Source organism: Pseudochaenichthys georgianus, chromosome 13 (assembly GCF_902827115.2).
Source record: "Pseudochaenichthys georgianus chromosome 13, fPseGeo1.2, whole genome shotgun sequence".
NCBI lineage: Eukaryota > Metazoa > Chordata > Actinopteri > Perciformes > Channichthyidae > Pseudochaenichthys > Pseudochaenichthys georgianus.
This window is the reverse complement of record NC_047515.1, coordinates 37,839,790-37,867,410: the sequence shown is the minus strand read 5'-3', so window position 1 is coordinate 37,867,410 and position 27,621 is coordinate 37,839,790. Positions and strand designations below refer to the sequence as shown.

The window sequence follows — 27,621 nt, the reverse complement described above, 5'->3', positions numbered from 1 at the left end:
TTGTATATTACAGATCTGCCGTAGTTCTTTATTTATAGCGCCCTGATGAGAAGACCTTTGGACAAACTGGAACAAATGGCGCCGAAACTGAATACTTGACGTGGATCATAAATATATCAGCAATTAAACAACATCTTCAATTTCTCCTCACACAATACGTCTCCTTGCAGTATCAACACTAATTCGGCTCACTTTTACATTTGATCTAATTCGTAGATAGGTTATATTTACACCATAACGGTGCACAGCTGATATAAAAGGACTGTAGTTTTTAAAGATATTACTGATTTTCGTTGAATATCAGAATGTAAATACTGAGTCTGAAATAGTATAGCAATATGCTGTAAAATTATGTGAAAACATGAATAAAACTACACATCTTCAGATGTTGTACATACATAAGTGTCCTACACTAATAATAAAAAGTTATTATGGATGTGTGTACCTAGTGGTTAAAGCACGTTATTGAATTATTGTTTTTATGGGTTATATTTGATGAAAAATATATATACTTTCATAGGGGGAAAGTAGAAGGTCTGTGATAGAAATATAGAATATAAAAATCAAGAAGATACTATAAGTGATCTCTACAATAAAACAGTTTAGTGCAGGATGTACAAAGATATTAATAGGAGGAGGTGCAAAACAGAAAAACAAATTAAACTTTATTTAAACTTTAAATAATACTTTAGATTAAGGTCTTCTTTTAAATAAGAAAAATACTTTGGGGGTATCTATCTACAGATAAATATTAAGCCTGACAAAGTACTTAACGTCTAATATATTGCTTTCCTGCAATGTTAACTATGTTGAAGCACTTATTTTAACTGATACTATACATATTAATTATACTCTTATGTATGTAGATAGAATAAGAAATGTGCAGAATATGACAGTTTAATGGTGGAGGTACACACATATTGATAGATGTCTTGTAATGCACTGTTGAGGAACCTGTGACCCAAGATTTTCATTCATTGCATAACTACACCGTAGTTGTGTATATGATTATGTCAATAAACCTTTAAAAATCTTGAAAGGGATGTGCAAAATAGCCATAATACAGTCTTTAATTAACTATTAGTAGCAGAGGTTGCGTTAACCGAATATCTTTTTTTAACAATGACGGAAAAATCTGAAAGCCGTCCGTCATTTTGACGGATTAGATCAAACTCAGAACAGCGCCACAGTTTCCCCGCAGTGAGGCTCCGGTGTTATGCCGTGTTATGTATGCCCGCCCAAAAGTTAATTATACCGTTTCCAAACCTAACTTTGCCGAAGAGATCATTGAAATGTCTGTGAGTATTTGCTTTACACTGTGCGTGCTCCCGCGAGGTGCAGTGGACATGCATAACACGGCGCTAACAGTCCCCTGTTGACAGTTCACGAGCGTGCTCTCTCTCCCTCCCCCCCCGACAGAGTTGTGTACAGGCCGACCGATGGGTAATAATGGATTTTGACGGAAATGTTACGATCCTGCCCGTCAAAATGACAGGCAGCGAAAAAGTCTAGCGCAACCTCTGATTAGGAGAGAATAACGAGTAATGAATATACTTTATTGCTCGTTTCCATTCATGTCAATTGCAGATAAAGTTTAGTCTTCTCAAGCACCAACTATCAAATATCTCTCCTGATTGTTGGCACTTGACAATCAATAGAAATAGAAATACATTGCTTCGTTCTGTGTGACACGAAAAAAAGGGGGAAATCGTGTTGGTGAACACGAATCAATCGATTAAATGTCGTGACTATAACACGAAATGCCGTGAGACTGGGTTGGCTATAGCCAGCGAAGCACAAGGTGAACACTTTTATTCATACAGGCAGCTGAGTGTATCTCTTCTCTCTCTCTCTGTATAGATGTTGGTCATTGTCCTGTCTGTCTGTCTATCCATCTGTCTCCATCATCTCTTTCGACTCCACTTCAAGCGATAGAATTACTAACAAAGAATTACAAACAAAGCACTTATATACTAATAAAGGACTGGCTTGTCTAAAGCCAGTTGAGTAGCACATGAAATGTTTTGGCTCTATGAAACCTGATGTACTTGAAACTGATTCTGTTTTCTTCAAGTTTGTATCTTCCTGGTCGAATGCACTTATTGTAAGTCGCTTTGGATAAATGCAATGTAATGTAAATGTAATGTCTCTCTCTTTGGATGCACACGAGACAGAAACTGCACACTAACAACCTCATTGTCTGACTGACCGGGGGACAGAGAGTAGGAGGGAAAAAGAGAAAGAGAGGTGGAAAGGTAGAGCAGGAGACACATAAAACCTGTTGGATCTCAGCCCTGTCTGCCTGGGAAGAAAAATAAAAAAAAGAGTAAAATAGAGGAGACAGATGGAGGGACATAAATGAGTGCAGAGGGTTGTCAAGGTGATATTCCTCCTTTCTAACCTTTCTCTCTCATTAACTTTGGAGCTTTAACGGCGGTGGCAGAGACGGTGCGGGGTTTGACGAGCAGCGGGCGGCATGGTGAGGAGTCTCTCACTGTCGACCTCTTTCGTCTAACGCAGGCTACACAGTGAACCGGTGAAAAGCTGGCCTTCCATACATGATGAGGGAGAAGGTTGACAGGATTATTTTGAGCTAATATCCTTTACTTAAAGGGACAGTTTACCGGAAAATACATGAATATTATAATTGCCCTCTATGTGATGCTGTTTATAAATCAAGATTATTGTAGTTTCTGAGATTTGGATATATCAATCTTATCGCTGTCAGTATTCTCTTAAAGATGAAGGAGCTTGATGGCACTTGAGTAGTGGTGCTGGAAGCGGACGAAACATATTTTCTATCTACCGAAACACACTCACATAAATTGTGACACAGCTTATTTGAATACTCTATTCTGATTGGTCATATTGGACATTTTAGAGTTTGTTAATTCTCGCTAACAGACCGCTGCTAAGGAGAGCAGACTATTGCTAAGGAGGAACAAGGGACTTGTGCAATCAAATCAATCCGCAGCAAGAAGTACGGTTAATTCAACTTCCGCTGGGAACAGCAGAAGAAGACAAACAGGAAGTGAACAGGAACAAGGTATGGGCTCTGGCAGTGACTAAAGACTGGATAATGGAAAAACATGTCATTCAAAAGCCTTCGACAAGAGTGCAAGGTGTAATAAGTACCATGATGTTTTAAAGTGACTGATTTGATCCTAATACGTAACTCAATTTGAAAGGGGGAGACATTTATAAAGTCTTCTTGGGAGTATTGAGAACCTCATAGACACAGCCACTAAACATATTATTAATGTAAATAATAATATATATGTTTGTTTTTGTATGTTTTTTGGTTTATCTACATATACATTTGAACATTCTTCGGGCGGTTAAAGTCAAAGTTAACTTTAGCTTTATTTAAGTAGAAAAGAAACCAGAAGAAAAGGCTGTGTTTGTTTGTGATATTGTAAAAGTTTCTGGTAAAATGTGTTTTCTGACAGTTTAAGAAAATGAAGGCAGTAAATACAAAATAAGAAGCCAACACACAATAAAAAAAGCGATCTCAGAGAAAGCTCCCCCTGGACCCACCAGTAGTAAATTATCCGTGTTGTCCCCCAACTTCTTCGTTTTCCAGCAAGCAGCCGGCATTCCTCTGGGTTTAAAACTCATTTTCATCTCTCTTGTAAGCTCTGCGTTTTTACATATTTGTTCTAAATCCTATTATGAGGGCTTTGTGATATGAATAACGCTTGCAAATTGGAAAGTATCTCTAGGCAAAAAGTTGGACACAGAGGTAATCTTCACAATCTAATCTCCCGAAGCACAGGAACACTTTCTGATGAAGTTTATAGGAAAACATGAACCAGTTTTTAGAAAAAAGAATATCTCAATGAAATAAGGAGCATACAAATTACCACGCACATGCACAGGCCCGGGGAGCATCGGATACCATTTACATTATTACATGATCAGGATACAAAAAAGGTAAATGTATTTCCTTACAGTTACATAAAAGTAACTAAACATAGTTACATAAAAGTCCTATTGTGCTTTTTGTGGTTTTCCCTTTCCTGTAGTGTGTTATATCGGTTTGTGTGCATGTCAATGGTCTGCAAAGGCTAAAATCCCTTCCTTTATATGCACTTCTATTGTATTCAATTTGGTATTAATCTAAAGGTAAGGTGATCCAAAAGTACCATAAAGTAATCAGGATACATTACTTTTATATCGTGGTACTTAAATAGAATAACAAATATTTTACAGTAAACTATTAAATGTAACGCAGCGTCCACACGGCAGCGTGCGTTGAAGCTTGCCGGTGAGCTTGTCTGAAACTCGACCAACAACCAATCACATGAATCTCCCGCCCCGGACACACAAGCAGCGGTTTGATTGGCTAGAGCTTGTACTGGCATATGATTTGATTGGCTGACGCTTCCGCCGAAGCTTCAAAAGTTGAACATTGCTCAACTTTTGAAGCGAGCAACGCGAGCGAAGCAAAGCGAAGCGAAGCAAAGCGAAGCAAAGCAACGCTCCCACAATGCAGTTCGGCAAAGCGTGACGTCACCCCATTCAAAGTGAATGGGCAGAAGCGTTGAAGCTTCAACGCACGCCGCCGCGTGTACGGGCAGTAACAGATTATATTTTTAAAGTAACCCTCCCAACCCTGGACATGCTTAGAAGCCTTCCCCTCTCTATCTTACCTGTTTGTGCTGAATCATGCCGAGTCATTTGGGATGTGTGCGGCGGGTCACAGTGTGTGTGTTCTTGCGTGTCTGAGGGACCAGAATTCATGTCCAAACCCTGAGGCGGAAACCCATCCGGATCACAGAGCCGCTCTGATCCCGGCCCAGCACTGTGGTTGTGGTTCACCTGAGGGGACATGGAAACAGATGGAGGCATGCAGGAGAAAGAGGGATGGAAGGAAGAGGGAATAAGTGAAGGGAGTGAGGCGGAAAAACAGATCACAGGAGGATTAGAGTGAGATGGAGAGATGATATAAAAAGAGATTATGGAGGACAGGTAGGAGGGGTGTAAAGCAGAGAGGACAGGGGAATTAGGAATTAATAGTTTGGTCTTCACTTTCCTAACACAATCAATCCAAAGGACAAACAGGAACTCAATATCAATTTAACTTTTATTAAGACAGGTAAGAGTGTTCAAACGTGTGTTTTTCCATTTTCTACTGCATATTAATAAGGAGGTGTCTTTCACTGGAGATATTTCCTCTCCCTCCCTGTTTCCTTTGTTTCCACTTGATGAATTGATTTTTAATTAACCCTTGGAGCCGCTGAGAGCATCTCACAGCGGCGTGGTGGGTTCGTTTTTTCTTCCAAGTGTCCTCCGGTGAGACTGAGGAGGGGGGGGGGGTAAAATCAGGAAGCTCTGTTTAGTTAAGATTAGATCTGATGCATTAGCATGCTAGCCGGAGCATTCAGGAGACGCTGCAGATGGGCCGGGAGAAAATAGAAAGCGAGGCATGTGGGAATAATGTCGCTGAGAAAAGAGGAAGGAGCGAGGATGTGGAATGACAAGGGGAGAGAAAGAAAGAAGAAGGAGAGGCATTGCCAATGAAATGGCAAGAGACACAATGGGAGTGTGTGGCGGGGGAAAATGGAGTTGTGTTTGTGCAATGTCTAACAATAAGAATGCAGCTGTCTGGGTGAAAAGGTAAAAACAGTGGAAAAAATAGACCAAAGGAAAGAAAGTATGCATATAGGACAATAAAGGAGCAGTGATCGGGTCCAAAAGGAGAGAAAAACGCTAAGGGAAATGACTATGTAATCATTTTATGAGCAGTTTGATTCAGGTCCAGAGGCCACAGATAACCACCATCTTCACAATCATGAACCTCATTTGCTCCATCTTTTTAATAAAGCACGACCCCCCCTTTATGTTGCCCCCTTCCCCTGTCACAGTATAAAGGATTCATACCATTAAATAGCTGATAGGTCATTTGGGACCATTCAGGCGGTGTCTTTTGAATCCACTCTCTTTTCTTCCCTCAGTGGGGTGCACCTTTAACACCACTGCCTGCCGTGTCTCTGAGCGGCAGATGAATAATGTCAAGTAATTAGCGTGATACAAATGTAATCTAATAGATCAGTTCAGCTACAATAAGACACTGACTGTATGCTCCTGAGTGATTATGTCCGGCAAAATGATTCTCTAAAACTTCTAAAAACGTGCCAATTTATCAAATGTATTACCCGGCTGGAAAGACCAACTTTAACATTAAAAAATATATATTTAAATACCTATTAAAACCTTTTTGGGGTATTCATTCGTGGGCAATTATATATTTTTCCCTCACTGTAATAACAATTATAATTCGTATCAAGTGAAGGAGTTTGCGTGCCCTTATTTAATTGAAGAAGTCATTGTATTGTTATGCAATAAAACGTTGTGTATCTAAAAACAAATATGTGATATGAATCAAGAACAAGTTGCTGTGAGGGAAAAATATCCTATTAAAAATGATGAAGGGGTGTCATTATTAATGTCATGCTTTCTTATATTGTTTAAGCTGTGGGGTTGATAAGAACATCTTCTTACTCAATATCTTACCCTAACCCTTTTATTTTAAATAGTATAATGTTGGAGTTTTTTTTGCCGTCCGCGAGGAAAATAAATGGCTCAGAGCCTCAGAATACTGAGATCTGTATTTTTAAATCTCTTTTCCTTCTAATTTGTTATTATTTACATTGCTTTTAAAATCGTTCTGTGTGACACGAAAAAAATGGCAAAATGGTGTTGGTGAACACGAATCAATAGATTAATATCGTGACTATAACGGTACGTCCACACAGCAGCTTCAGAAGAATTTTCCACTGCTTCCAACGCTTCTCTGCCCGTTGACTTTGAATGGGGATGACGTCACTTTGCCTCGCTTTTCGCCGAACTGCATTGTGGGGGAGCGAAGCGAAGATTTCCAGGATGTCCAGGATCTCCAGGATTCAAAAGTTGAGCAATGTTCAACTTTTGAAGCTGACCTGGAAGCGCCAGCCAATCAAACCGCGTGTATGCTGGGAGAGCCAGACCGCAGTTCATTTCCTCATATTCCAAACGAGAAATTACGGTAGCAAATCACCCGGTTATTTACGACCAGAACTATTAACGGGATAGAAACCGGAGGAACCAGGCATGGAGGGAGGTGGCAGAGACAGTGGGTGAAACTGGTAGGTTTTCGCCTGTTTGGGGAGTTTATATATATATATATTGCTCGCATAAAATCCCCGGGGTTTTTTGCTTTGTATGTCGGGGGCGGGAGATTCATGTGATTGGTTGTTGGTCGCATTGCTCGCAAAAAATCCCCAAGCTGTCAGACACGCCCAGCTCCAAGATTTTCAAGATTTTTGAAAAGCTGCTGTGTGGACGTACCGTAACACGAAATACCGTGAGACTGTGTTGTGTAAACATGTCACGAAATACATATATGAACCTGAAAATGAGCATAATGGGGCCCCTTTAAATCTCACTTGTATTTAAGTCTGATTGTCTGTTTGGCAACCATTTATAATTGTGTATTCACATTTGAGCCCTGTAAATGTATACTATTCCTTATACTGCCCAAAAAAATCGTTCAAACACTCATAAGGTTCTTCCAACAAAGAAGGAAAAAAGCTTGTATGGAAACAGGTTACCATGGATGCGTCTGACAGCTGTTCTTGCTCATCGGTCTGCAGATCTTTTCCTCTGTGTGGGTCTTCAGGAACAAAGGGAAATTCAGAAGTGGACGTGGCAGGATTCCCTTCCTTTCCCTCTCTGGTTCTCCCTCTCGTTAAACGTCTGTGCATCTGCACTTCTTCGTCTGAAGACTCTTCCTCATGTGGATCCAGACCCAGGCTATCACTGGACATTTCATCACCGCTGTCTTCAAGAAAAATACACACACAAGATGTTCTTTTCAACAAATATTGTTTAAAAAAACCAATGTATCTTCATCGCTAAAACAAGTATGGAGACATTGATTGTCCTTGATGTTTCGCACTTATAATCCCTGAACATTTCCCCTAACATCGAATGAAAATGTAAAATAGATGTAAATGTCCTTGACTTTGTTACACACGCATTGAGCTCAGTTAAGCTGATAAAGCAGGCGTTCACTGGTCAAAGAGATGTAGGAAGTGAAGGGTGAGAAGAACGCTAAGAATGAAGGTAGAAATAGAGATGATGGATGTATAGAGGAAGAGAGGTCGAAGTGTGAAACGTGGCTGAGGGAAGTTGAAGCAAGATGAGGAAAAGTTGAATGAATAGGTTTGTGCAAACTGTCGACACAGATTTACAGTCTTCAGATCTGTGTTTAAAGTCCGGATTTTAGCACAATTTTCAATTCTAAAGAGACAATAAAATATTCGCGATAATAAAAAAATACCCTAAAGCAAACTTACCCTTCACACACACACACACACACACACACACACACACACACACACACACACACACACACACACACACACACACACACACACACACACACACACACACACACACACACACACACACACACACACACACACACACAGACACACACACACACACACACACACACACACACACACACATACCATGTATACATCACTTCAGGGGACATTACATTGACTTACATGCATTTCCTGGAGACTTATCCTAACCTTAACCATAACCAACACATGCCTAACCCTAACCCTTACCCTAACCCTAACCCTAACCAAGTCTTCACCATAAAATTAATGATCCCCCTCATGGGGACCTCCAATTTGTCCCCATAAGGGAAGCCAGTCCCCACACGTGCCTGTGTAAACAGATGTAGGTCCCCACAAGTATAGTAATGCTAGGCCACACACACACACACACACACACACACACACACACACACACACACACACACACACACACACACACACACACACACACACACACACACACACACACACACACACACACACACACACACACACACACACACACACACACACACACACACAAAGTAATTACCTCCGTCTGATGAAGTATTATGGTATGTGTTATTTAAAGCAATGATCGATATTAAGAATGAAAAAGTGCAAACAGCCCATTTGGCTTCCGGATTAAATGGGAAGATTTAGCTAGAGACAATCATAATAGCTATTCAGTATAATTTACTAACGTCAAGTATTTTTTAACACTTATTTAACCTGCCTCTTTAGGTCACCCTGGTAACAGTGAACTGAGACAAATACAAACTTTAAAAACCAGACATGAGGTAACAAAATGATAATTATTATTATCATGCTTCCTGTCTGCCTCTTGGTCCCAGCTGTATTCATCTGTATACCACCAGTGGCCTTCAGCAAATTAAGTTCTCATTTTAAGTATTGAGTTGTTGTTTGTTCAGAATGTAAATAAGCCTGGTGAAACTGCTGGCCTTGAACAAGTCATTCCTGATATTACAAGTTGCTTGAGTTTTCACAATCAAGATGCATCCTTTCAGAGTTTCATCGATATCACGAGAATGTAACAGGGGAAATGTTTAGTAGAGGTGTACATGATCTTTCCAAACCACAGGATTTTAGATAGAGCTTGGATTTATGAGTAAATTAGCAAAAGCTTTTCGAATAATGAGAACTGAATCTCAAGAGGGACCAACTGAGCAAAGAACTGCATCACTGGCATCAATGTGAATGTAGGAGGACTGTATGCTATGTTGGTATCTATGGAAATAGTGAGGAGCTTTGTCTGTACTCTTGTTGACAGGAAGTTAGTGGGACAGGTTCAAACCCGCCGCAGCACAGGGGCGCCACCAGGGATTTTGGGCCCCATGAAAAGATATCACATTGGTTACTTAAACTTTTTTTTCTTAATGTTCTAATATTGTTTGGGCCCCTGTCAGTCACGGGGCCTTATAATCGTCCTAACTGTTCACCCCCTTACGGCGCCCCTGCCGCAGAATGTCGTTGTGTCCCTGAGACACTTCACCCCAAATTGCTCCAGTGGGGATTGTCCACAGATAAAAGCGTCTAACAAGTAACATGTAATGCAATGCACCTGGTGCTCCAGTTGTAGTTACTACTGCCAATTGGGTACACACTTTTAGACCTGCAGTCCAAATCACAGAATAGTGGTGTGTCCGACAGATAAGGTAACAAACCTTATATACTTGATCTGCTGACGGTCAACAACAGCGTCACAGACCCAACTTGATCCTTGATTTTATTCATAACTGTTCCAAAAGTAATGTATTGCCCTCCCTTTAACTACAATTCCTAAGTACACATTTCTGAGACATGTGAAAAAAGTTGACAGTCATCCTATATCCTATCGTGAATAACTATTAGCAACTATTGCATGGTCAAAAACATTAAACATTGAGCGTCCAATTGGTGACCTTTTTACGATTTCAACACCATCATAGCGGCCATTTGTATAAATCACTTACCTATTGAAAGCTCCTCCTCCAGTTGCACATGTAAAGGATAATTCTGGATGCCATCCGTGAAATGTGATGGAAGTCTATCCAGAGTTGACTCATGGTCCACGGAGATAGGGGTCGAGTACTCACAAACTGACGAATTCTCTGTTGTTGGAGTTTGTCCATGGCTAGAAAATGACTTGTTTGAAAAATATTTCACAGCTGGACTTAGTGCCAGATATGTTGGTGGGGGGGTTGAACTGCAAGACTCAGGTGGCAGCTGGAGTTGATTGTCTGATAGGAGAGACTCTGGGTCACGGTGGGAATGTTGGGATTGCCTTGAGGACACCTGATTACTTCGGAATGATTGGGAACGCTTCGGTGATGAGATTGTTTCTGGGAACAACTGGGAAGATTGGGATTGTTCTGGCAACAGAGATACATCGGAGCCTTTCTGCATTGGAGTTGATTGGTGAACTTTAGGCAATAAGATTGACTCAGTGGAGCTTGATGGTGAGACTTCGAATGTAGACCTTAGGGAGAAGGAAATGGACGGAGAAGGGGAAAGATGGTGTTCTAGCATTGGAGGTCTGTTAACAGTCACAGGAGAAACATCAGGCGGAAACAAGACGGGGGAGGGTGAGGGTTTCAGGATCTGAGTTTGGGAATGTGCTGGCGAGGGAGAGGGCAAATGTTGAATTGATCCAAGGTCAGGTTTTGATTCATGGACTTTGGGTGGGCGATTGGGCTTTTTTGACGGCTGTGTTTTGATCGATGTCTTCGAAGTCTGAGCAGTGGGGCATGGCTTACTCTTAGAGGACGATGCTGTGCAAAAGATGAAATGAACAACAATAAGGACATAAGTTATGTTTTGTACGCATGTGGTCACATTGTCATGAAAAAGCACACAAGGGACATTTTCCACCGTTTTAGGGGGTATTAAGTTTGTCCTTGACTAATGTTGCTGCCAGCCTCCAAGGCCCAATACTGGTTTACATTACATTGCATTTAGCTGACGCTTTTATCCAAAGCGACTTACAATAAGTGCGTTCAACCAACAAAATACAAACTTGAAGAAAACAGAATCATACAAGTACATCAGGTTTCATAATGAGTTCATAATGTTTACCAATGTAAGATATTATATTCCTGTAAAATAAACTCAATTCTAATTTAAAATCATCTTTTGCAGCTGACCTGCATGTGTAAAACAACAATGTTCTAACACATACATGTGGGACTGAACTGTAAATCATGTTGTCGTCACATATCATGGCTATTTCTTAGAGGCTATTTCTTAGAGGCTAGTTTAGAAGAAACAGCTAAACGTTCTGTACAATGGACAGAACCCTTTTTTTCTTTGATTGGTCACTCAATAACTGATGTTTCTTATTTTGTATTGAAACTCCTAAAAAGCTAAACTTCGAAAAATGCCATAATCTCTAAGATAAACATGTGTTTTAATATCCTACATTTCCTCTGGTTTCCGTGGTGAAAACTGCAGGCAAAACGTTACATGTGTACCTGTCCTACGGAGAAAAAACCCCACAAAGCTTACATTTTGTCAAATGCTCTGGTTGGGAAGTCTGATTCGAGGAGAGATGGAGCCTCTTAGCTCCTTTGGCTGGTGTTGGTGCTGTAAATTGCCTGGATGGTAGTGCTGGACTGGGAGAAGAGCAGTTGACTAATGAGGACCCGCTGTTAATAATAGCCGTTTGGGTCAGCGGTGTTCCCTTACTAAGGGGCTGCTGAACAGAAGGAACCCTGTGTGGGAAAAACAAGACATTGAGACTTTAGTCGTGGCGACACAGGACTTTTCTGACAGTGGACATTGTCATAATAAAACATATCGTTATATGTACAGCACTTTGGCTCGACCAAAAATCGTTTATAAATGTGCTATATAACTAAAACTTGATTTGATTTCAGCAACTTTGTAAAAGATTTGCCAAATTTGACAATATTATTAGAATTACCGATAAATACAGACTGAATGTTAAGGAATGGTAGAAACATTCTGTGTCTACTCAGTACAGAATGAGTCCTTACCCCAAGTGAAGGATCTTGGGGTCTTTTTCATGAGTGAGGGGACAATGGAGTGTGAGATGGGCCAGGAGACTGGAGAGCAGCAGGAGCCTTACCGCACCGTTGTGGCAGAAGGCAACGCTTTAGATCTACAGGGCAATCATCGTTCCTACTCTCACCTACAGTATGGTCCTGAAGGATGGGTCATGACCGGAAGAACGAGATTGCGAATACAAGCAGCTCCAATTGGTTTTCTCTGGAGGTTGGCTGGCATCTCTCTTAGGAATAAGATGAGAAGTTAAGTCATCCTTGAGGGTCTCGGGGTATAGCTGCTGCTCATTTGCGTAGAAAGGAGCCAGTTCAGGTGGTTCGGGCACCTAGTAAGGATTGCACCTTGCCACCTCCCTGGAGAGATGATATGTCAACACTAGCCTCGGAGCGCCCTGAAAGTCAGAGCTAGATCGTGTGGCCAGGCAAAGGAAAGTTTAGGGCCCTCTGCGAGAACTGCTTCCTTGGATAAACAGTTTACGATGGATGGATGGTTGGTCGTAACGTCATGATGTTTAGCCCCAACCCTTAACTGTTAATTCCAACATCCATAAAGCGGTTCTTTCTATTTTGTCAAGATGTACATGCCAAGATTTCACTTGACTGGATGGTAAACTGGATTATCATTAATTGTCTCAAAAGACAGACAATGCAACCAAGTGCACACATGCGGAGCAGCTGATAGCTGTCACCAGCTCTCTTGTCTGTAGATGAAACGTCTTGTTTGTTTTAACAGTTTACGTGTTTGCCAGTTATTCCCACAGGCCAGTGAGAATATGAGATCACAGTTAAATATTGATATAAGCTTACTTTCTGTTGTTGTCTGTCCGCTGTTGAGGAATAGAAAGTCCATGTATGTCTTCCTCCTCTCTCTATTGAAAACAAATGAAAACAGTCAAGTCATCCATGTGAATAAGACAGAAAGAGAGAGGAATGGAAATACAAATATGCTAGTGTCTGTGAAGCCTATTTTTACTCACTAAATTAACTACAGTATATGTTTTCATGTAGTGTGTTTCAAAGAGTGTTTGTTAAAATGAAATGCTTCAGTTATTCTCACCTCATCCAGGACTTGTATGACAAGGCACGACTCAGGTTGGGTAATCTGAGGCTCAGGCCTGCCACTGCTGACAGGGTCGGCAAACAATGATGCACAGTAGCGATGAAAATCCTCCTCTTGAGCTATAAGCACGCACGCATGCACACACACACACACACACACACACACACACACACACACACACACACACACACACACACACACACAGGGAAAGAGAGTCATGTAATGTGCTGCAACATGAGGGATTTAGACATGTCATGTTTTTTTGTTGTAGCTACTGCTATTTATTCCAGGAATATATTTTGTTGATATGTTTCAGCTATTGTTACAGGACGTGTTGAATACTCAATTCTGATTGGTCAATATGGACATTCTAGATAACTGATATTTTCTATATTTCACTAACAGACTGCTGTAAACATTAACATAGGTTTAATTAATCAGAAAACACCATGGAATACTTATTGAATATTTATTTGTATAATTGTGGAGGGCACAACACCTTGGATTCATGATAGCTAAGCTGTCATGAAGACAGGAAGTAAACATTAAAGGGAACACAATCAATATTGTGTCCTTGGGCAAGACACTTCACCTGTACTTGCTCCTGTGGGTATTGTCCACAGTATCTGACCATTGCATGTATGATATATGTGTAATGTGTGTATATGTAAAGCGCTTTGAGTCATTGAAAAAGCGCTATAATAAATGTAAGGAATTATTATTATTATTATTATTGTGTGTCAAGTCGTTGGTAATAGGTGGGATAATGTACTGTAAGCCGGCCAGTAAAGAAAAAATAACACCAACAGGGTGAGCAGGATCCCGACGCACATTATCCCTTACATATTAAGTTGTAATAAAATGATTGTTTGTTCAATAATTAAATCAATTGTTGCATTGTCAGGAGTGTGCATCATAAAACATGCACACTTTCATTTCAAACCTTTATTTAACCAAGTAGGTCCCATTGAGATCATTGATCTCTTTTTCAAGGGAGACCTGCAGCAAGTCGGTTACACATGAAACATGAAACACCATAACACAATAAAGGACATCATACAGGGCGACATTTACATACCTATCGACATTTACAAGTACCAACAGTATCAAAGAGCGTTTCACCTATCCGAGCTTTAAAAACATGCAGTGGAACCAAATTGCTCAGTTTCAATTATTGTTGCAGACTGTTCCAAGCAAGAGGAGCTGCGCACATAAACGCTGTCTCACCTAAGTCAGTCCTTGCACTTGTAACAAGACCACATCCTGGGATCTCAGGCAATAGCTACCTGCAACTCTCTGTGAGATCAGAGAGCCGATATAAGATGGGAGTTTACCCCACATGGCTTTATATATGAACATGTACCAATGCCTGAGCCTCCGTAAAGTAAGTGAAGGCAAACCTGCCCTGGCACGCAGGGTACAGTGATGAGTAGGTGCTTTACAATTAGTAACACATTAATACTGGCCAATGCACAGACCCTCAGGTCAACTCAACTTTTGGCATCCGGCCAACTTATCTATCAAGCTCTTGCTCTGCTCTGGCAGCACTTAAAGTGACCCAATGAACACGTAATGGACACAGCTATCAATAAAGCTATTTGTACAGATCACTTAAATCAACAATAAAATGTACCAGTTGAATTTCCCCCCAAAATCTGTTTTTTTATCATATTTCTTTCCCACTTTAAAGCTTGCAGGATAAAAAAGAATGTTCAAACATTCCCCAATTTGGGATCAATAAAACTATCTTATCTTCTCCCTTATCTTAACGTCACCTCAACCTCCAGAGAGGCTCTCTTTAATGACTATTTTAAATGAATAAAATGCATGTGATGTTGTTGTTTCAGGCGCTTGTTTGCAGCACCTCGTATCACTTGTCTACCTGTGAAAGATGCCAGTGTTCAGACCTGGACCCCTTGAAACAAACAGCCATTGTCCTCTCTTACACCCTGCTCCAATAGGAATCAGAGGTCAGGGTCATGGAGAGCTGCACCACTGGGTCTGTATCCATGTATTATCCTGTGTCAGATGAAAGATGTTGCTCAGCGGGGGGGGAACAGCAGCTTCCCCTCTGAAGACACAACCCTGCTGCTCTGAAGACAGCAGACAGGCGGTGATCTAAAGTACCTGTATGTCTTTGTGGTGTTTATAGTATCTATAGTGCAAAAGTGTTCGACAAAACATTGAGATTTAATTCGGTTCAAAATAAAAAAAATGTAAGGGTTAGTTTTGTGAAGTAAAATATGAAAGTATCATTAGATTTATGTTTGAACAAATTGTGAGAAACATTAAAAGGCTGCACAAATGAAAATATTTATATACTTCATAAATCATTTTTAAAGGCATTTGTCTTTTTCTAATGTCCCCATATGTATTTCTTGAAAAATCATATTCTTTAATGTTATAATAGTTTTAAAAATGTCCATATTAGTTCCTTATTTGCACAACTTAATTCCTCTTATGCACTGCAACAAAGTTATCATTTCTTGTTCTCCTACTAAACCTGATTCTGATTCTTACCGAAGAGGATTAGGGCCACATATTTAATCTGACGTAAAGTGTTCGATCTGGCCTTAATTCTCTGCCGTTAATTCCATATGTGTGCACGCACTGATATTTAACAAATATCTACAGATCATTTCAGCTGATATTGTTGTTAAAGCAGTGAAACATACATCATCTGGACTACATCCACACATAACACATTTCTGGCAACAAAAGTAACAACACACTTGATGTTGAAATAAGTTTCTTTGCCGTATGTTGTAATTGTCAGTCTGGGTCTTACTCTCGTTGTGTTTCCACTGCAAGTTACCCGTCTGTGCCACCTCCGTATATCTCTCATCCTAACAATGCTTCTATCACATCACCACATGGGTCTGACAGCTCGGGAAAATGAGAATTTAAAACAAGGGAGACTCCCCACACGACTCCGGAAAACAGCTTTTATTATTCATGGCCACACACGTAGCCCACCCTTTCATAATCAAAGAGAGGAGAGGAGGGGAGACGCCGCAACCTGTTGTAATCGTTATGCGTTAGAAAAGTTTGAAGCAGGTGGATGGAATAGTTTATAAGCTGCGTAACAGCTCTACATCTCCCAGAGACACTGATGTCTTCCTCACATCTACATATCGCTGAAACAATGGAGTGTCAATCATTTAACTGCAACGAGAAATTAAAGTCATTATGTGAATGACTGGTTTTTAGTAATGATTGGTTTACTTAAAGAGATGGAACAAAATGAATTTGAGTTTAATTTATAGTTTGTCCAGTGGGGTATGTAATTTGCATTTTTTGAAAAAGCGTCTAACAACATGTGATTCGAATCCAGATGAGATGGAAGAAAAACTTTTCAGAATATAGCTGCAAAGTCATAACAACAAATGTTTTGTAAGGCATAATGAACAGCAAGGCGGTCATTCATGAAAAGAGAACTGCAGCAACAACTTGACTGATAATATTGATTTCAAATGATTTTATGACTTATAAATGATCGTATTGCCTAAGCCAGTGTTTCTCAAACGTTTTCATACCAAGGACCACTTAACCAATAAAAAAACACTCGCGGACCACCTAACTCCACAAATATCCAAAATCACATCGTTTTTCTAGAACAGATTACAAATCGCCTGAAAATGGTACAAACAAGTGGCAACATGTGTGATGGTTAAGCTCACTCCATTGCGGAGATATTCCCGCGAGAGTGCGTACAACTTTAATGTATTAATTTATTTCAAATGTGAAATTGTACCAATATACTCACGGACCACTAGGGGGCGCTCACGGGCCACCAGTGGTCCGCGGACCACACTTTGAGAAGCACTGGCTAAGCAAAGGTCTGTTAGCATGAACAACCTCTGCCACGTCCAAATTGACAAATCAGGATTGAGTATTCAACCAAGCCTCATAATAAGTTATTTTCAGTTCATTAAATGGTGTGTATGAAAGGAATGCACTTAAAGAAAAATGGGCAGTGCCGTCGGTTATTCTTCCCTTCTTGCACAGCATAAATAAACACGAAACTGCATCATCGTGTAATATACACACGTGATTTTGCTTCGACATTGCACTTTAAACGTATACAGTACGGATGTGCATGTGAGCAAGTGTTAAACGTTACTATTAGGGTAAAATAACTCTTAGGTGCAGAACAACTAACATTTGTTTGAAATGTAATTTGTTACAACCCTCTCTGCCCTTGAGAAAACGAACAGATTACAATATTCAGATTCTCACAACACATGTTCTGCTTTCTGGGTTAACGGCGGGTTAATGAGAATGTTGCAACTAAGAGAACTGGGTCATGGGATAGAGAGGTTGCGAAACCTTCCTTTGGGGAGCTCCTTCAAAAGCAAAGTATTTCAAAAAAATAAACCCAAATAACGGCTTGCAAAAAAGCTTTACTCCTCTGAAGTAAACGACTCTGACTGAACTTACAGCCTTCAGCCTCATAAAGACCAAGATCTGAAGAAAACCGTCGTGTTCCCGAATAGCTTTCTAACCAATAGAAAGTACTGAGAGGATATTCATGAATTTTAAGTTTGTTGCGTAATCAAGTCCTTTGTCAAAACAAAGTTTTGCTGGTAGCTAAAATATTGTTTAAAAGGGCCCTATAAGGTTCATATTAGGTTCATATTAGTTTTCCGTGCCTCTACTGGGACACGTCTCCATGCTTTAATGTTTTAAAAGCTCTTTATTTTCTCATACTGCCTGTTTCATCTTTTCACCCTCTGTCTGAAACCAGAGCCCAGTCTGCTCTGATTGGTTAGCTGGCCGGCTCTGTGGTGATTAGTCAACCAATAAGAGATGTCCCACCCCTTAGCCGATCACTTACAATCTGATGGAGCAAGCGCGAGTGTTACAGAGTGATGTCACTATGTTACAGAAGTAAACAAAGGAAGTTAACAAAGGGGTCCAATGTGTTTCAGTCAGGGGAGGAGTGTATGGGAGAGAAACTCCCACAGCAGCGAACACAGGGATTTTAGGCTTTGCAGACCATTTACATGCACACAAAAAACTACAACACACAAAGAATAGTAGGGCTTCAGAATCAGCCAGAATGTGGAAAATGAGATAATGTGTTACGTTGTTAATGTGTCATCATTGTTTACGGTTTTGTGGTGTTTTTGTTGTTGCATGCCCTCTCCCCCCTTCTCTGTCTCTCCCTCTCTGCAGGGCGTGTGAGTGGCAGGGGGCGTGGCCGGCAATCCCCTATCTGCAGACGAGGCACACCTGTTCCCAATCAACCAATCAACCTGAAGCCTGGCCCTCACTCCACTGCCAGCTGATGTAATGGATGAGTCAGAGTGCCTCGCTGCAGCCGAAGCCTTGTGTTCCTGAGCTCCAGTTATTAATGTGAACTCTAGAGTTTTCTCCTTGGACATCTCTCTCTAATCACTGGAGATGGTTCTGCTACCCAGCCAGCTTCTTGCTATCACTGCCTGCCTTTTTGTTTGCTTTATTTATTTTATTAAACATCTTGAAATGTTCACCTGAGTCAGTCTCTGCTTTAGGGTCTGTTTAAATGTCATAGCGTTACATGATGATTTGTTTGTTTGGGATGTGATTTTAAAAAATGCAGCTCATGGTTGAATGGTTGGCATTATAAGAGATGCTGGGGAAGGGAGAGTCAAAGTGGAAAAAAGTACAAAACTGCATATCTAAAAAAGTTGTAATACTTTGGAGACAGTAGCTGTTAGTGTTTGTTTAGACTGCGGTTAAGGCATCTCTGATTTAGCTGCAAGAGGTTATTGTAAATTAATGAGTCCACACTCCAAACAAACTGGACTGCATCTAATGTGTGTAATATATTAAACATGCATATGGGGAGCATAGGCAACTTGTTTGACCTCTAAGATTTGTGGAACTATTTGAGATAGACAGCTATGGGGTAAGCACGGTGTTTCAGATCCTAACAAGGTCGGGATTGGAGTAAATCTTGATTGATGTGATGAGAGGCGGTTGACAGCCCCGGGGTCCAGAGGTTTTGGGAGGGGAGAGATAACCGTGGTCGACCCGTCTCCTGACAGTCTCGGCTTGGGGCCAGACAGCCAGGACACTCCCCTGACTGATGAGCTGCAGGCCCTGAGCTTTAAGCTGCAGGCCATCCACCCCCCACCCCCCATCCCGCCCTTCCTGCCCCATCGCTTACCCAGGCAGAGCGCAAACTGTCAGGCATGAGCCGCCTCTAACGGCCCTCTGCCCACACAATCACAGCCAGTGATTACCCGTCACACCGCCGCGGATGGATGGGCAGGCACTGATACGTCTGACCCCTGAGAGGCAGAGGTTTTTTACTTTTCTATCCTGATTGTGTGTGTGTGTGTGTGTGTGTGTGTGTGTGTGTGTGTGTGTGTGTGTGTGTGTGTGTGTGTGTGTGTGTGTGTGTGTGTGTGTGTGTGTGTGTGTGTGTGTGTGTGTGTGTGTGTGTGTGTGTGTGTGTGTGTGTGTGTGTGTGTGTCAAATGACTGTCTGTAACTGTTTCTTGGTTGGTATGTCCATCAGAAAGGTGGCATGTTCAGCAAGAGTACATGACTGTCAACATCATATATTGGTGTCAAAAGGTGCTTACGAACATGTGTGTGTGTGTGTGTGTGTGTGTGTGTGTGTGTGTGTGTGTGTGTGTGTGTGTGTGTGTGTGTGTGTGTGTGTGTGTGTGTGTGTGTGTGTGTGTGTGTGTGTGTGTGTGTGTGTGTGTGTGTGTGTGTGTGTGTGTGTGTGTGTGTGTGTGTGTGTTACCTGTTAGGCTGTTAGGCTCCTCCACAGTGTTTATGTTAGGTTGTGATTTTGAATCATTACCAGAGGCTGACGATGGACGATACGTTTTGATTGGTGTCCTGCCAACAAATAGGAATATATAAATCATTGAATTCACACTAAATGGATACACATATAACTTAGATATAAACTCTGGGTCAGTTCCTAGTCAATTCTAATATGCATGGGGCTTAAAGGTAGGGTAGGTAAGAATGGAGAAACCAGCTCGAGCGCACTAGAATCTGAAAGAACACAACCGAAAGTAATCTGCCCCTTCCTTCAGACTTCCTCACAGAGCCCCTCCTCCAACACACACGAACACGCTCATGACCAATGAGGGCACGAGATAAGTTTGTGCACGAGATGGAAGGCTGACAGGCAGGTAGGCCGTCCAATTATCTGCCGCGGGCCGAGGCAGATAATTGAACTTGCTTTTTACAGCGCCACGGCTTCCACAGTCACAATATTTAATGTATTCATTGCTATCGGGATGTGAAGAGCATTCCATGGAATATAACAAAAAGTGTTTCTGAAGTGAATTACCTACCCCACCTTTAATGAAAAAGTGTGCAAGCTCTTTGGGCTAAAGTCCCCGGTTGATATACTTTCTGGATCTACAGTCAGTGCATTTTGGCGTAATGCCCTACTTAGCAACTCTCATAGGAATGAACAGGCCCCGTCACAAATTTGCATCTTTTTACATCCACAACTTTACCCTTATTCCCTTTGTCCCGGTCTCATAAAGCCAGGTCAAGGCCAATGAGAGAGAGTTTATGAGAAGGTCCAGGCTGCCCATAAGGTTAGACTGAGGTTATATATTTCCTCTTCAGTCAATATTCCCCAAACTGACAATGTTTATCTTTTCTCTCTCTTTTTAATTAGTGTGCTGCACCCCACATCCCTTCTGTTATGCTTTCGCTTCATCCATCCTTCTTACGGTACTTTAAAAACAGTAACATCGCTAGCCTTAGGCTGTTTGCATTTAGGGTTTGGCCAGAGTGCAGGAAAAATAAGTGTGTTTCTCTTCCGTCTTGTGTTTATACCTCCCTTTGGAGATACATGTTTGATAAAGAGACCTTCAACCAATTGAGCCTATAGTTTACACGTCTGCTGAAAAATAACAACAACTGGTGAAGTGTTCCTGAGGAAGGATTTTGAATCCCTACCCAATTACCCTGCACCTTGTAAGAAAGAGTTTGAGAGTTTCCCTGCAGTAATTTGTGCCGGAGTAAATAATGTATACGTTTCCTAAGAGGGAGGAAGTGAGATACAGTATAACCTACGGCGCCATTTAGAGACTTATTATGTAACGATGTTGAAAAATAGTTGACACACGATACTTAATATTCAACAATATTTCATATTTTTGTTGAAGCATTATTCATGGAAATACCCTTGTTTGACATTCTGCAATAAAGTTAACGCAAGAAGGATATTGTCAAAGAATATTTTAATCCGATCTGCGTATTTAGAGATTCTCAGTCTTTCTTGCATGTTCCTGTCTATAACTTGAGGAGGACAAAGGTCAAGAGGCCTTCTGCCTTTCCTGTGGGAGAGGGGTTTGGGCAAATGAGAAGTTGCAAAACAGAGGTGTTTTGTTCCAAATGTCTGGTACTAATTAGAGAAAAGGTGGGCTCTTAGTTCCCTCCTCTTCTAATGTATAGATGTGTTCCTTTGTCTTCAGAGTTGGCTTGGGATCTCATAATGAAAGTTGTGAATATACCTTGTGAACTCTCCGGCCGTATTTTCTCTCTCAATACATATCAGTGTGTTGACTAAAGACTTCCCAGCTTCCATCCTTTCCTGAACATTGGCTCTGCATTGCTGCACAGAAGTTTTCTTCACAGATATGGCAGCTTCAATAAGACCATTGCTGTTGCTATATTCACTCTGTGGACAGTGGGTTAACCCATTCTACCTTGACAGTTATGCCAAAAGTGCTTTATGGAAGTCACCACTTCTCACAGGGGATATTTTCAACAAAACACCCCAACTTGTTCTATGTCTGCAATGTAAGCTAAAGCTCTGTCTCCAAGTAACTGTACGGCAGAGGTCAAATGAGATGCTTCAGACCAGCCTGACCTTTCTTGTACTTCAAAATACAACCTTAAGTTTATAGTCAACACATGAGGGTCTACAGTTTCACTAGAAAAACATTGTAAAAGTATTAATGCGAGAAGCGCCACATCACTGCCTGGTGAAATGATGGCCCCGCCCACTTTCAGGTGATTAAAAGGAATTGGCGATCATTGACCACCAATCACATTGTGTAATTGTTTGACAAACTGACTATCGTATGTGGGCACTTTTTTTTAAAATTCTTAATCCTTTAGTTGATGAAGACCTCAGAATGGGCATTTTACGGCCAGTCAAATAACAGCAAATATTTCCACCCATGCCGTCATGTAATTGGATAAAATCCACCGGGCATTTTTGTTTTATCGAGTTGTTTTGAGACATTCTGACATCTCTATGCTCAAGTACAACAAACCAATAACATAATGTTTTGTGGCCTTCCTTTCACAGACCACCATCATCACTCCATTGGACTCATGTTGAATAAACCAATAACAGCTCTAAGGCTTTTATAAGCTATTGTTGTTCCGTACAGGCAGGTCACTGTGACCTATTGTGTGTTTGCCTAATGGGGTGGCTCCCAGATTTTTTCTTTGAGAAAAGCTTTCTATTTGTGTAACTGAAATCTCATCATGCTTTTTAAAACCTGGCAGTACAAGTCGGGCGCAGTCAGGTCTTTCAGACTTGGGCGGGGGCCAGTTCAGATCTCAGTTCCTTTGCCGGCTTTTATTTCAGGGTTCAGTGCCTCGATCACAGATTCGTTGACGCTGGCAGTTGATGGACGGCCGAGTGTTCACCCAGCCCCCCCACAGCGCCCTGCCAGCTCAGGAAATCAGATTGATGCCCTCCTGATCACCAGCTTGCTTTCTTTAACTTGCAGGCCACCCACACATCTGATAGAGTTTATTATAATATAGCTTTAAATTAAAATGCAGCCTCCACTCTTATTCTCTTTCTGCCAGCCAGCCTCTCTGTCTCTGCATTAAGCTCTGCCACCGTCACCGCTGCAGGCTTATTGCCCTCTCGATTGGCTCTCTAGTCTATTCCACAGTTTAAAAGCTTCTACAGCTGGGGATGTAGAGCGTTCCAGCTCAGGCAGTCAGCAGGCCTAAAACTGCACTCTGTTCTCCTCTCCTCTGGCCTGCTCTCCAGTGGGCTACTCAGCCCGAAAGGAGCCGCTTAAATAAAGGGCTTTAATAATGGGACCTGCCGAAACCAGGCCCTCAGGCAGTCTGCTGCACAATAAGTACTGAGAAGCTGCTTTGTACACCGGTGGCTCGTGTAGGATGACTACAGGGAGGAAGAAGAGGCACGTTCCGAGGAAAGAGAAGGTGTGTGGATGTATTTATGTCCACAGTAATGGAGGCGGCAACAAGGGAAAGATGTGTGTGTCATTTTAGAAGAAGAGCTTGTTGTGAAAACTGTGTGTGTGCCTTCATATTTTAAACTGCACTGTAACTTGTATTCATGTGTTTTTTCTTTTAATGTTTATTTCTATTATCTTTGCTTTTTAATGACTGTTTTTCCATATCTCTGGTTATGAAAATAACCTGATTGCATGAAAATGACCAATTGTTGAACAGCATGTCCGTGCACATGACTTGTGTTTCAAATGTATAGTCCGTTTGAGTTTTGCTCGTGTGAACCGGATGTATAATAAGAACTGGATACAGCGTGGGAGGCGGGGCTCGTTCTTTCCTATGAGAGCTGCTCATTGGCGCATGAGGACAAAATGGCCCAACTTTTGAGAGAGCGAAACGTCACAGATTACCCATCATGCCTGGCTGTCAGAGCAGAAGTACCCGTATGTGCGCTCATAGAGCATGTGCAGTTGCCCCTTAAGCCCCGCCCCCGAGCTCCCACTCTCAGATGCACATTCATAATACAGTGTAAAATAACTCTCAGAATAACGTTATTAGCACATTTTACAACTTGAGGACCGAATGTTTTTAATAAGGGCTATACAAACGTTCATACTGGGTAGTTTATTTAGTTTAAAAAAAATTATCCAACGATTTACAGACAATGTTAGTCAATGGGAAAAAGTGTTTCCGGGTCCGGCGACTGATACGGAAGTGTAGTACCGCCGTTTGGCCACAATGAATATTTTCCTCAGAGTCCGGCGCACTTCCTGGGGGCTTGGTGTGAACGCAAACTTCTGAGAAATTAAACAATGTAACAAACTGTCGTCTGGTGCGCACCAGAGAAGCGGACCATTAGGTTTGAATGCAACCTTACTGTGTCTATGTATCTGACACACCAAGCCCATTCTTGTATATGTAAACCTACTTAAACATGATTCTGATAACAGAAGATGCAAGCTTTAGAAAAGATATATGTATGTGCATTGTTGTGTGTACCTGCGGTGCTTCTTGAGAAGGAGTCTGTCAGTGTAGGTAAGGCTGTTTTCTGCGAACTCCACCCTGACAGGTACACTTGCTTCTCCTCTTCCTCCTCCTTCAGCTCCTCTGACTGGAGCGAGGTCAGCCTGGGTCGCCATAGCTGACACAGATACTGGAGAAATATGGGGAAGAGGAGAGCACACAAAAATAAAGTAAGAGGCAAACAACAGCTTAAAGGTGAAGAAGTCAGACACAGGAAGGGAAAAAGAAGCGGGAAAAGTTAATTCGCCAGCTACTTCTTCAACACCTTCCTCAAAACATCTCCCCTCATGAAGTGAGAAAACACCTGGTCACCACGCCGAGTGCCACAACACAAACAGACAGCGGAGAGAGCCCCCTGGGAATAAGAAGAAGATGTACACAACACGAGAGGGACATAGTCAGCGAGTGATCGAAAAAGGAAAGATGTAGGTAAGAAAGAGAACTGTTATGATTGTACTGCAGACACTTTGGCAGTCGACAGCGACGGCTTTAAATTGGACCTGGGTGCCACTGGCCTGACAGAAATAATTAGGGCTGGAGGGGCTAGCAGCAATTTGCAGAGCAGAGCGAAGGCAGAGTGTGTCCAAGCAGTAAAGCAGAGAAAATTGGAGTCCTAATAAAAAGCACAAACACTGAGACACATACACACAGAACCTGGAATAATGGCTCCACTAATACACACACACACACATACATGAACCAAGACACACTGACGCTGCACATGCGCATACACATTTCCTGACGCAGTGGTGCTTGTGCACACAGCCGAGGCGATTAGTGCTGTGGTGTGGAGTAGGGCCACCCCGAACCCTCCTCTCATTATCTCAATATGCAACAGCCATGGATTACCCTCGTACTGCCGAGGTAAGCACTTTCTGTAAGGTCTTAACAGATCAGAGCAGCGAGAGAGGGAGGAGGAGCTCAGGAGGATGTAGCAATAAAAAGGTGAAATACCATTTAAAAACATTAGTATTAATGTGGATACACACACCATCTTAAGGTACCCGCACTTCACTTTGCGTTTTGTTAAACCCTTCATTAACCCTAAAATGGGCATTCAATATTTCGGAAAATCAATTGATTGCTATTTACACTCATATTGCATTGTTATTACACCCATAGTACACATTAATACAACCATATTAAAGTTATAGCACCCGTATTATACCCACATACACCCCGTGTACATACACTTGTATATAGACTATTCTGAACTATTTCTATTATATTCTATTTTATTTTATTTACTTGCACTAGTATCTGTTTTATTGTGTTGCACTGTTGGAGGAGCCTGTGACCTAAGATTTGTACACATGACAATAAAAGCCTTGAATCTTGAACTTTGAACCTTGTTTCCTAAAAGCACCAGACTCAGGGACAGTTTCATCCCACAGGCCGTAGACTGTTAAACACCTGAACTGCTGAAACAACATCCATAACATTCATCTGGCTGCTACTTAGAAATTATTTATCTAATATATCACATTCCAATCACTTGTATAGACTCTTATTGCACTATTTCTATTTTTTTATTTACTTGCATACAAAGTGTTTCTGTTTTTATTGTGTTGCTCTGTTGGAGGAGCCTGTGACCTGAGATGTTCATCATCATAACTACACTGTAAATATGTACGTATAAAAGCCTTGAACCTTGAACACCGTTGTATTATATATATAATACAACATATATATAATATCGAAACTGTGATAATTTTTTGTTGTGAAAGACATAAAATTCGAAACTGGAAACATTGACAATTATATTTGAAGGGCTTTTGAGTTTGTGGTTCCTTTTATGTGAGCATCTTCTTTTACCTTTATTTAACCAGGATAGGTCTCATATAGAATTAGAAGAATTGGGGAGGGATGAAACCCTCTTTAATGGTCACACATGCAGAGCACACAGTGACATGTGTTCCCTGCTTTTAACCCATCCAAGTACCAGGAGTCTAGTACTAGGAGCAGTGGGCAGCTATTGTACAGCTCAAGGGCACCACGGCAGGGCAGGAGGTGAACTGGGACCTCTCCAAGTAGCCAAGCAGTCCACACTGCATATTTTAGGTCTGCTCGTGGACTTGAACCGGTGACCCTACAGCTCCCAGTCCAAGCCCCTACTGACTGAGCTGGACAAATATAAATTTGCCGGAGTGTTAAAGCCCTTTTGCAGATTTGCCTTATTGATATATTATGATTCAATATGATGCATGTGTTGTAGCATCAGTTAGGCTCATGTTTTGTATTTCCCTGTCTTGATGGAAATAATAAATGTGATTGATGTTGTTAGAACTCTGATTACTGATGATTAATAGTGACGTAAGCTGCAGGCATGTTGTTGGCCCTTTTAATGTAAGACCGGCGGTGAACAAGCAAACTATTTTTCTCGGCCCTGTTTACACACACGATCTACTCTTAGCATCAGATACAACACTTTTGAATGATAAATATCCCACTACAACATGTATACAGTCCACCTGGTCGGACGGGGGTCCACATTGCCTCCTCAGTCGTGGTTCCTGCTGCTTCATCACCTCTCCATTGTCTGAGAGCTTCATGAAAAGACCTGGTGGTCTCCTCCTCATTGTACTCTCCTGTCAGAAGAGAGGTGGGAAATCCGTCCCCATCCTCCCCGTCTTCAATCATGTCCACCCTTTTCTCCTCTCCTTGATCAACAGCCAAAACCTGTGACACACGAACAGAACGTCTTCAAAATATGATATAAGACAAAGAAGCTTCTTTTGAACACTTGTTACACTAATCTTGTGTTCTGATATACTTACAGAAACATTTCTTTGCCAGTGTACTTTTCCTTTCCATTACTAAATATGAATGTGTTGATGAGTGAAGATGTATTGGTGGTCCCTTCAAACCCGTAGAAACCCAACACATCACAATCAGTGCCAATTGGTCACCTGTTCTATAACCTGAAGAATATTTCTGATATATTCTGT

General features: G+C 41.4%; 1 protein-coding gene across 1 annotated transcript in view; it reads right to left on the bottom strand.

Annotated features, from left to right (window-relative positions):
- The window catches only part of LOC117457108 (zinc finger B-box domain-containing protein 1-like), a 55,840-nt gene that overhangs the window by 11,243 nt on the left and 16,976 nt on the right, over nucleotides 1-27,621 (bottom strand). Inside the window, exons 4-12 of the mRNA XM_034096985.2 lie at nucleotides 27,145-27,352; nucleotides 24,650-24,803; nucleotides 20,196-20,293; nucleotides 13,452-13,573; nucleotides 13,202-13,263; nucleotides 11,877-12,082; nucleotides 10,346-11,143; nucleotides 7,593-7,822; nucleotides 4,653-4,821 (exon numbers count right to left, since the gene is read on the bottom strand). Coding sequence (XP_033952876.1) covers nucleotides 4,653-4,821; nucleotides 7,593-7,822; nucleotides 10,346-11,143; nucleotides 11,877-12,082; nucleotides 13,202-13,263; nucleotides 13,452-13,573; nucleotides 20,196-20,293; nucleotides 24,650-24,803; nucleotides 27,145-27,352 — 2,047 coding nt within the window. The remainder of the gene's footprint in view (nucleotides 1-4,652; nucleotides 4,822-7,592; nucleotides 7,823-10,345; nucleotides 11,144-11,876; nucleotides 12,083-13,201; nucleotides 13,264-13,451; nucleotides 13,574-20,195; nucleotides 20,294-24,649; nucleotides 24,804-27,144; nucleotides 27,353-27,621) is intronic.